Source organism: Morone saxatilis, unplaced genomic scaffold, assembly GCF_004916995.1.
Source record: "Morone saxatilis isolate NCDOM2014 unplaced genomic scaffold, NCSU_SB_2.0 Contig23, whole genome shotgun sequence".
Classification (NCBI taxonomy): domain Eukaryota; kingdom Metazoa; phylum Chordata; class Actinopteri; family Moronidae; genus Morone; species Morone saxatilis.
In genome coordinates this window covers 10,269,634-10,281,278 of record NW_023339796.1, presented here as the reverse complement: position 1 = coordinate 10,281,278, position 11,645 = coordinate 10,269,634, and the positions used below count along the sequence as shown (strand labels likewise).

General features: G+C 38.8%; 1 protein-coding gene across 7 annotated transcripts in view; it reads left to right on the top strand.

Moving 5' to 3' along the window:
- Nucleotides 1–11,645, top strand: part of dtna (dystrobrevin, alpha) — a 24,749-nt gene that overhangs the window by 11,208 nt on the left and 1,896 nt on the right. For all 7 annotated transcript variants that reach the window (XM_035671184.1, XM_035671185.1, XM_035671181.1 and 4 more), the window contains 11 exons: nt 995–1,090; nt 2,223–2,304; nt 2,639–2,733; nt 3,782–3,895; nt 4,120–4,216; nt 5,499–5,522; nt 6,149–6,302; nt 6,400–6,489; nt 6,570–6,666; nt 7,521–7,635; nt 7,717–7,755. In XM_035671184.1, the coding sequence (XP_035527077.1) occupies nt 995–1,090; nt 2,223–2,304; nt 2,639–2,733; nt 3,782–3,895; nt 4,120–4,216; nt 5,499–5,522; nt 6,149–6,302; nt 6,400–6,489; nt 6,570–6,666; nt 7,521–7,635; nt 7,717–7,734 (982 nt within the window). In that variant the 3' untranslated portion in view covers nt 7,735–7,755. The remainder of the gene's footprint in view (nt 1–994; nt 1,091–2,222; nt 2,305–2,638; nt 2,734–3,781; nt 3,896–4,119; nt 4,217–5,498; nt 5,523–6,148; nt 6,303–6,399; nt 6,490–6,569; nt 6,667–7,520; nt 7,636–7,716; nt 7,756–11,645) is intronic.

Sequence of the window (11,645 nt, the reverse complement as noted above, 5' to 3'; positions counted from 1 at the left end):
GGCTTATAGAAAAACATACAGATGTGATGAGTGAATGGCGTTCTTTAGGTTATTCTCAATGTGCATGTCAGAGCATCTCACGTTGCAATTACTGTGTTTGCACAGTCTGAGACCATGTCATATAATACAGGGCTTTCAGGTGATGAGCCCTCTAGAGTCTGGCTGGCTATCTTTTGCACAACAAGGACTTTAAGCAGCTGGAATATACAGTTAAAGGTGTTGAGTTAGCAATTTGGTATTGCACTTCCATAAAGTGATGCAAAGATATCCATAATAATCCAGATAATTGCTAAATTAGCTTAATGGTTTGTTATCTTGCTGGTTAACGAATCGAAATGGCAATTTTTCAGGTAGACATTAAGATTAAATTAGCAAATAATCAAAATTGGAAGCAAGACTAACAAACAATATGCACTTATTTTTTTTAAATGTCTTAATGTCTTTCTTTAAGGGTCGACTATGCATTTCTTTGTTGTTTCTGCATTGACCCTTCATAATGGCAGTATGATTGTTTGCTATAGGGTTTGTGATCCAGGTGCAAATATGGGTGCCTCAATATGGGTGTGACATCAAAAAGACTGTTAGCCATATCTTTGGACAGTAGATTGTTTGACTCAAAAATAATAACTTTCAATAGGTTTAATGATAGAGCACTTGGTGATTAATGCTTCTCAAATGTAAACAGTGCATGTAGCTTGTAGAGGGTTTTTTTGCCGGGCATGTCCTTAATCATGCTCATAGCCTTCATCAGTGGTGTCTCTCCCAAACATAATATGGCCTTGTTTCTCTCTAGTCAGCCATGAATGGCTGCTTTTTTTCAGCCACTCTCCTCCTCTTCTCTTTTATTGCGTTCCCTCCTTTCTCTCTGTCTCTCTCTCTTTCTCTCTCTCTCTCTCTCTCTCTCTGCTTCCTCTCCCCTCTCACCCCCTGTCCCTCTATTGTCACCTGTGTAATTTAATGTTTTATGTTTTGTTGAAACCCTGCACTGTTCCAGGTTGAACTACAACCTCGATGTTGCTGATAGACTTGCTGACGAACATGCTCTGATTGGCCTCTATGTGAATCTGCTTCAAAACAACCCCAAAATATGGTTAGTTGGTGTGGTGCTGTGTTTGCCAAACACCAGTGGAAACTATGTGCTCTGCTGAACTGCCACCTCGCAATCCTTCCCCTAACCTAACCCTGTTCTCAGTGTGTTACAGCCCTAACGCTGCATGCTGTCAGTTGTACAGACTAGTCACCTCGGCTTATTCAGCAGCAACAGTTGTTTCTGACTGATTTGTATCCAGAATGGTATCAGAGTTAATTTATAATAAGAGAATGCTGTAGACTTCCTTTGATTCCTACTACTTTTACATTTGAGTCATCAAAAGACCTTGTAAGTATACACATGATTCTGTGATATTAAGTTTAACGCTTGTCCCAATCATAAAATGTACTAAAAAAGGGCAAATAGTTTCATATTTGTCACATTAAAATTGTAGAACTCCAAATGCTTAGGGCAGATTAGTTCTTAAATTGGTACCAAATACTTTAAACACTTTTAGCTGCTGTTTTTCTCAGACTTGACTGCCTCCTTATAATGTAATCTCTGAAATGAGTTTTGAGTGTTTGGTTCAGTAACTCTTGTGTAATTTTTTTAAAAACAAAACAAAACTGATGTGTACGCTGACTGGTTTTTATTTTTTCACTGGGAATACGCCATATTCTTTCCTGAACCCATGAAAATAGGGATGCCTGTATTTTCTGTGTGTGTGCGCACTAATATGCCTGTGTGTGCCATGTCATCTATCATTTTGGCTATCTGTATTATATTAGCAGCTCTAAACCCCTCCATATCTTCCTGTTTGAGTGCATTTGAGTGCTCTATTGTATGCGGGCTTGCAAATACATAACCCTATTTGCATTTTTCTTTCTGTATCAGTGATCAGACTGTACAAGTAATGCTTCTGGTCTTTAAATACAAAGCGAATAATTACTTCACCTCCACTTTTATATAATAACCCAACTTCATTCCTGCTTTTGTGGTTTTACATAAGTAGCTTAGCATGATTTCGTGGGCCTCTGCTGTAAAACCTATGAAGCTTTCCTGCCAGCGAACTAATCTGACTCCTGGACAAAACTAAACTTTCTTGGATTTTTGCATCTTTTCCTGCACCTGCTGTCGCTGTGTAGTAACTGTTTCATGTTGTGGTTCCCATCTCTATTTTCCTCTTGATCAGTTTGCTGGAGAGCAGTAACCATCAAGATGAGGAGCACAGTCTCATCGCCCGCTATGCTGCTAGACTGGCTGCTGATGCTGCGGTGAGATATATATATATATAAGACATTTATTGCACACAATATCGTAGCATCTTTCATCTGTGTGTACTGCCAAAAAAATGTCAGTGATGAGAAGAGTGATGCCTTTGGGATTTCAATTCTTCTTATTGCTACGATGATTAAGGGATTTACAGGTGGTGATCATTTCTAACCTGACTCATATGCCTGGTTATGTTCTGATCAGGTCTTGATGGATGGCTGGTGACTTGACTGTTTTGCCCCCCCCCCTTTGTGAGATATGAGATAAGGTAGTGGATGACATCATCCAGAGGTAAAGCCAGCTCACGTGATGTCTCTTGCTTGGTTTCACCGACAGGCTCAACAGCAGAGGGTCCCCACAGACCTCCCCTGCTCTCTGGATGCCAACAAACAGCAGAGGCAGCTCATTGCCGAGCTCGAGAGCAAAAACAGGTAAGGGATGAGTGCCTTAGTGATACTGTTATATCTTTTCTGTTTGTCTCTTCTCTTCACATTATTATAAACTCTAATTATTAGTATGAATGCTGTATAAAATATATGTATATATACATATACATATATATATATATATTCGATTAAAATAAGTAACACAGAGTAAGATAGAAAGTAACAGCAAATTTGATATTAAAATAATATCAACAAATGATTGTGAATAATGAAACCATAGCTGAGACGAAAGTTTAATTATAGGCAACAATGAACAAGTACGTAGGTTTTAATGCAGCTGTAATTAACGTTTCTATATAAAGCGATAGATCACATGACTACTTGTATATGACAGAGGTCACTTGTGGTGAGAAACCTTGAGTTTCCATCAGCTCTACAGAGCTTTATAGGCTCACTGTCACAGTGTAATGGCTCAGAGAGACTCTTGAATAGAACAGAGCCATTTTAATAGTATCTTATATAAACATAGCAGAATATATATATAGCAGAATACATATATAGAGTATTCAGCAGCTAAAGAGACAGATATACCCCTCAGGAGTTTGTATAGCTGAAAGAGAGTGAATACTGGATTTATATTCATCAAGTGGACATAAACTAATGTTGCTCTGTACCTGCTGAATGTGTAAATAACCAAGGTGATAAAATGCTGTGCTCACAACTTGTTTCCACTGCCACCAAGTGGCCCAAACAGTCGTTGCAGGTTTAAGTTTAGATTTAATGATCATCTCCAGACCAGTATAAAGACATATACAAATAGTCTGCTTGGAGAAATAATGTGTGTCTGATGTTTTTTCCTGCAAAAAAATTCCACACAAATCATTTAGAAATCATTAAAAATACAGAATCTATGAATGTGTTTCTTTCATAAGTTTTTCTGCTGGACACAAGATGTCTCCTACTTCACTGAAAGGGTCAATACATAGTGTGTTCTACCAAGACCGACTTTGTGATGTCACAAATCATGCTTGTATCAACCATTTCTGAAATAAAACCTGGTGTTGTAATTGCATAATGTTTGTGCCTGTCACAGAGAAATCCTGCAGGAAATCCAGCGGCTGCGCCTTCAGCACGAGGAGGCCTCCCAGCCACCACCTGACAAAGGTCAGCAGAACCCCACTCTGCTGGCTGAGCTACGACTTCTCAGGTAACTCTGCCTGCTTCAATCCTGCACAATGCAGCGTTTATAACAGACGGTTTTGCTTACGCTGCAATACATCGTACATATTGTAATTGCTTGCCGTTTTTCCTAGACAAATGAACAGCGTATGTTAGAGTCTACAGATGCTCATACACATTTTCTTCCCCCCATATTGCTATTGACGGGACATTATTGTATCATCACATTGTACAACTTGTTTCCTCTGTTAGGCAACGCAAAGATGAGCTTGAACAAAGAATGTCTACTCTGCAGGAGAGTCGCAGGGAACTCATGGTGCAGCTGGAGCAACTAATGATGCTTCTCAAGGTACTACAGATGTGCCTTTCATCTCTTTGACTTCACATTCCTAAAATACAGAATACAGATAAGATGCCTTCATCGTTAATGAAAGAACACACGCTGTGGGGAACAATAAGGTTGTGATAATTTATAGTTTAAAGTTTGCTTCTTGGCCAGGATCAGTTCAGATTTGCTGCAGATGAAGTTTGCACGTTTATAAAAGACTACATGGATGTGTGTACTATAGCTTGTATTTTTTGGTTCTTATTTTGAGGCAGGTGGTGAGCAATATGGCCAGATGATACATTTCGCTTGTGTTACAATTTCTCCCAGCTGTGGATGATCACTCCAGCTAATGTAAAGCAAACACTGCACTTTGCAGATGAGGAAACATGTGAGCAATTACCCAACATGTCCTTCAGAGGGCGTACATATTTAATAGTACATGAGATTTTTTTTTACGGAAAACAGGACATTCATATATATATAATTTCATATTTTGAGCTATAGATGAAATATCTGTTACTGCGTGTTTCTCTTCTGATCAAAATGTCATTATTTTGGCCTGTTTTACTCCCATATGAGATATAATTTATGTAAACGAACCTTTAACAGCATTATATAATTTATCTATCTATATTATATTATCTGATGTCTAGTATTAGTCCTGTTTGGGAGTATCAGCAGTTTTCTGGTCTTTGTTACAAATTCTATTGTTCTGTCTACATTTGGATCAAAAAGTGCCCTCTGTCACACACATTGTTTGGTAAATTATGTCACAAATGCCACTGATTAGCCATGTTCTGTTAAGATATTTCACGCTGCCAGATTACAAATCCAGATAGACGAGTTCAGAGCAGGATATCGAGTTTTTACGCTCCATCACACCCTACAAGACAACATGTCTACCCCCCTCTAAGAGGGATAACTTTCTTAGTCGGGAGGCAGACAAGAGTCCAGACAGAGGAGTTAAGAACAGGATATTGAGTTTGGGATTATGCTCCATCGCACCTTACAACATGCCTGCCCCCCCTCTAAGAAGGATAACCTTTGGTGTGAAAATGTCTTCTGCAGTCAACAAGACAGGAGTTCCTCAAAGCCTACATAAACTGCTTACTATACTGGCTCAAGTGTGGAGGATATCAATCTAATTAGCCTAAAAGGATCGATGTTAATCCATTAAACTTGCATGAGGAAGCTACATGCTTATCACGTCCTGGAGGAAATACTGATTGGATGTTTTGTTTTTTTAGAAATACTCAATGCAATGTGGCTGTTGTTTCATGAGCCATAAAATATTGTTTTTCAGCTGGAGGAGGAACGGAAACAAGCTGTAAGTGTAAAGAGACTGAAACTATACTTGGATTCAAAATGATTGCACAGATGTTTGAAATAAATACTTGGTTGTTGTTGGGTGAAAACTTTCTGTCTGCAAAATATTTGCTTTTTAAAAGACCAAAGATGGGAATGTACTGTAATTCTTCAGTTTATCTGAAAATTTGGATATACGCAGTCTTCACCAGACAGCACTAACTTCTGCTTTGGTCTGTGGAAATAACTGGAAGAACTTTTAAAGAGAAGAATCTGTTTTAACAGCATGTTTACTATGCCAAAATGCTTACATAATAGAAAATGCAGCAAAATACCGTGCATTTCTAACATGTGTGTAATGTTTGTTGCTAAAGCCATAGCACAGAGGAGCTTCTCTGTTGACTTCAGATGTATTGAACTGAATTGTTTGTTGCTGTTTTTCAGTTAGAATAATGATTCTTTGCTGTAATTTGAATGCTGAAAATGGAACGAGTTATTCGCTGCATTGCTTGTGGACGTTGTGCTTTAAAAAGGAACCTTTTGATCCTGATTATATAATATTCTTTTTACAGCTTTGCTATTACAACATGTGTTTCTCTGTTACAAACACACTAGTTAACACTAAAAAACGGTCTGTATGTGTTGCAGACTCAGGGTCCTGGCTCTCCACGCTCTTCCCCCAGCCACACCATCAATCGGCCGATCCCCACACCAATCCACTCTGCCGGCACGACCCCAACTCACACACCTCAGGACTCACTCATGGGCGTGGGAGGGGATGTTCAGGAGGCCTTCGCTCAGGGTAACACAGTCACACACAGAAGCATTTTGCATATGGATATAGTGTCCGAAGGAAGGTTGGAAGCTGTGCTTAATCACTTTTTTAAACTATTTTAAAGGTCCAAGGAGAAATCTGAGAAATGACCTGCTCATTGCTGCTGACTCCATCACCAACACAATGTCATCACTGGTTAAGGAACTCAATTCAGGTAAAAAATTGATGAATAAAGCTTCTATTTTGCTTTCTGGTTTTATACAACAGCTGTTTTAAAATGCCTTTTTTCCACAGAGGGAAGTGAGACTGAGAGCACTGTGGATTCAGACTTTGGACGTGGGGATCTACTAGCCACAACCTCTTCAGATCCCTTCTTCACATATAAACCAAGGTACTTATCAGATAGACTGTAAGATTTGTCACCCCTCCACATTCAAAACTCTTTCTAATGACTTTCCCAGCTCATTCATTGACGCAGCTTAACCTGAGAAACTGCTTCGGCACAACTTCCTGCTTCCACCTGACTTGACCTGTTTGTTTGCTGTTTAGTTGCCAGTTCTCCCAGTAGCGTTGCTTTGTGTCATACAGATGTGTGTGTCAGATGATTTATACATCAGATCATTTTGTACATTAGTGATATCCGTAACTGACATATTTTATTTAATGCATACCAATAACACAACAGAACAACTGTACAAAAAACCCAAACAGTGAACGCAGTAACTGCAGGAAGTTTGTGTAAAACAAGTAATTTGTGCCTGTTAAAGTTGCATCAGATATGACTTTTCCTTATATTTTAGGACCTTTTATACTATTCTCTGTTTGTATTATGTAATTTTTCATTTTTAACAATCATACATAGTAGGTTTCTTTTTTGACAAATTCAGTGTTTTATTCTCATTGCTCTACGAGCTCTTTTCTAATGCAGAAGGCTTCATTTTTATATCTTTAAAATAAATAAAACAATTTCATTTATTTTTCTTCACAGAATGAAATGGTGAGATATAGGCCTACTGTATATTTTTAAAGTTTTCTTGCACCACTTAAAATCAAGAAAGCCTTGTGATGCCCCGTGATGCGAACCCTAGTTGGGTCAGGATCCCCAGGTTGGAAACCAGTGTCCTACATCTGTATAAACCACTGATTTGAATCAAATGTTATAAAATATTACAAGTTGGTGGGATTTAAACTCTGACCATTCTTTTCAGTTTACGAGCACACCTCAAATCTTATTTCCTGTCATAGGAGTGCCAGCGCTGCAGAGGAGAGCTTTGAGAACGATCTGGAGCAGCAGCTGGAGGACGAGCTCAAGTTGGAGGAGCTAATGAAGCACAGGCAGAAACCAGACAAAACCTGCATGGTGAGGCTGTGATGGAAGGGTGATAGTGGCTCCTTGTCAAAACTTATTCTGACCTGCTGTGTGTGTTTTGGTGGTGTTCAGGTGACGCTGCAACAGTGACCATATTAGTCCTGGTGACTGGTAAGTGTCTTTTTCATCCACAGATCCACATCATATAACATGAAAGCTTACAAATGTAAACACTCACCAAAATGTTTGTTTGTAGGATTGTTGAGCGCTGAACCTAGTTTCAAACTGTAACAATGCATTGATTAGCAAAGGCAGTCACTTACATTAAATAATAAGGTTTTAAGGTTTTTGCCTTTTACTTGTCTCTAGGTAGGTTTACATGCATATCCTGGTTTTGAGTCTTAGTTCAGATCATATTTGGGATTTGACATTTACGCAGGATATCCAATCCAAAATCGCAAGATGCCTAATGCAACTTTATTTGTTAAGCATCTTTAAAAACAACCAAAGTTGACCAAAGTGCCTGCTATATGTGGAGAATAAATATGTTGGAGACGAGTTGCATAAATGTAAACAGAAATGAGTTCAACAGGTGGCGACATGATAAAGAGACTGTAGTGTTTGGAGTGGAAAGCAGTTGACCACTGAATATAAACAGTGATGTATGATTGTAACAGTATCCCAGGTTTCTGTTTAGTGCTCGCAGAGAGGTTGACAGTCACTTGCTAATGAATGAGCCCTAAATTTAGGTGTGAAATACCAATTATTTATCAGGGGGGATTAAAAAACAATTTTTTACAGTATGGGTTCTAAAATGATTACTCCACCACTAATTTGTTGTTTTAGCTTTTGGCATGGCTCTTAGGCCAAAAAAGACGAAACTGTCCGCCCACTTTGGTCCAGACGGAAATAGCTCAACATAGTACCCCCTTGGACATGAGTGAGTTAAAAGCCATGAACCATTATTGAAATTCTTATTTGAACCCCAAGAGCAGTTGAATCCTGGAGTTCCTAGATCTTTATATCGCGCGGTTAATTTCACTAAAATTAATCCCTTGACTGTCTTTTAAAAAAAAGTCCCCAGGATCCTCCAGTGCATATCTATGATTTGACCCGGCAATAAATCCAAATTCTTAGCGACATACTCCTGTGAGACTTACAGATCAATTGGACAAAATGTTCTAGATGAATTAGTAAAGGCAGGAGAACAGTGAGAGGACGATTGAGTACACCTTAGCCACGAGGGCCTAACTTCCCCGGAGGCATCTGGCACCTTTATAAAATCTCACAAGACTACAAAAGCCCTCGAGGTGTGATAGGGCCTCCCGCTGAGCTACCAGAAGGGCGAGAAGCTAAAATCGAGGTTCCTTGTCGATATCATTGAGTTACCACTCTACTATGGCAACTTGCCTGCTGAAACTAAGGGCTATGATATTGTTTTGGTGGTTGTTTACCTCTAAACCACCAGTGATACTGCAATATACCGGAGAGGCTTGAAACTTGAAAGGAAAGACCATTCCTTGTAAAGTAGGATCATTCACCAAAACCATCTAGCTAATGCACAACACAGTTGCAATAACTTGAAGTATATACTAATGCTAACATATCACAAAATAAAATAAACACAAACGATACACAATTTGAACCCAGCTGGAATATGTCTATGGAGAGACTGATCACAAACATACAAATATTCCAATTAAGACATATCGAAATTCAATATAATACCACCTCAAGCAAGCTAAATAGTAAGTAAATCTTAATGGATTACGAGTGGTAAAAGTGCTGCACAAAGTTTATACTAACATTCATATGCCCTGTATAGTACAATCTTATTTCTGCCAATTTTCTTAATCTAGGTCAAGTCACCAAGTACTCTCGCAAATAGTAGCAAACATACTTCAAGGATGTTTATATATATAAGAACATACAGCTAGCAACACGAACGAAACACTTACACCCTGGGTGGTCCGCAATGGACATTTTCAAGGAAATATGAAGCATAGCAGAAAGAATATTCGGGAATTTGCCACCCTGAAGTACCATACAAGTGAGGTTATGAGTATGTATACATTATGCGTTCGACGACACTCATCAAACATAGTAAAAATTAGAGAATAAAATTCCCCATAGTCATGTGGGTTTATTTATGAGAACCTGAGTTAGGTGATATATAGAACTCCATGCCACCTATACTACAATTATTACTCTATGGTATATTACATGTGAGCTGATGTAAAGAGAATTAATTATCCAGCCGTCACTAAGGTCACTGTCTTATACTCTTATAAAAAACCACAGGTGTGCCGTTAGGAAAAAAATAACACAACTACGTTATCTTACATTGTAGAGGAATAGTTTATCTTAATGTTCGTTAGAATTTTTCATGTCCAATGTCTCTTTATTATTTACTGAGAAATCTGTTTAACAAATATGCAATATTCTGATAATCCTAACTCTCACTGCTACTGCTAAACCGTGTTGGTCGGCCCAGTGTATCTATCTCGTCGCGAGTGTCGTTTCCGCGAGCTAATCAAGAGCGGCGATGCTTTCTCAATAACTAATTCAGCCTGCATTAAATGATTCTGAAACAAGTGTAGAATCATCGCTAGGTTATTCTAAGTGTTTGTTTGTCAGTCCTGAATTTACTAGACATTAGTAATGTAAAAGCCGCTTGACGGTATCACAATATTATGCGGTACAGACAAGCTAAGAAGATACAAGGACCAAGATAAAAAGAAATGTTGTTGCATACAAGTACATTATTGTTACCAAAGAGCTCAATTATTGTGTATTTAGCTTACAGTATCTTTTGTTGTAACGACTCTTCAGTTTAATTCCTATTGTGAGGATTTCTTAACATTGTATATTCATCATTGTATGCAATTAGGCTCCTGTTTCAGCCTTTGTTATTGCCTGGTTTTTTTGACTTGATAAAATCCGCCATATTAGGAGCAGTACCTGGCCCGGTGTTACAGTCAGAATAGAAACTCTATGGTCGTTTTTGGTTGCCTTGGTTTTAGATCTCATGAGCGAGGGACAGCTTAAAATTGTACCTAAAGCTGAGTCCTTATGAGTTGGGGTTCCAAGTCCACGACCTGTAGGACTCTGTCGCACCGTAGCTCAGCTCTCCTTCTACCGTGTTCTCGACCTTCTTTCTCCCTGAAATATTCCTTGACCTGACCTATCCAATAGGAGCCCCAGAATCAATATCACTGGAGGTACACAACAGTCAAGGGATTACCCGCAAGTTAGAGGCTTCCATCCTCTGGGAATAACACTGGTGACAAATTATATTTCATGGCGAACTACCATCCAGTACTTTGTTGAGGCTATCTTCAGTCTGGAACCCAAAAAAGTGGCGGACAGTTTTTCGTCCTTAAGAGCCATGCCAAAAAGCTAGAAACACCCCATGGAAAACATTGACCACATAAAAACTTTACCCATAAAATAGTACAAAACTCACAACAAAGTGACGAACCCAAGACTAAAACAAGGAAAACCACATTCAGCGAAATCATGTTGTTCACAGATCATACAAGTCCACTGATATATTCCGCACCAAATGGTCTTTATCATCACGGTGATCACACTGCGTATCTCGTGACACATTTATGATGTCTTTATATATTCTCCACTATGACAAGCACTTTGGTCAACTTTGGTTAGTCTATTCTTTAAAGTGCCTTAACAATAATAGTTGCATTGGTTAAACTGATTGGATTTAGTTCCTGCGTAAATTGTCAAGACTCCCAGGAGAATATGATACTGAGAACTAGAGACTCCTAGAACAGGAATGCATTAAACCTATTGCCTAGCGAGACCAAGTAAAAATGGCAAAAACCTTAGAAACTCTTATATATCACTGTTCTAAAGCGAGAGTAAGTGACTGCCCTTTGCTATATCAATGCATTGTTACAGTTTGAAACCTAAGGTTCAGCGCTCAACAATCCTAGCGGGACCGACTCGCAGTCGCATTAAGTATACAGATCGTAATGGATTGGCTTCTAGTATCGGGACTCGTTTTTAAGATATAGTGAAAAAAGATGTAACATACGGGA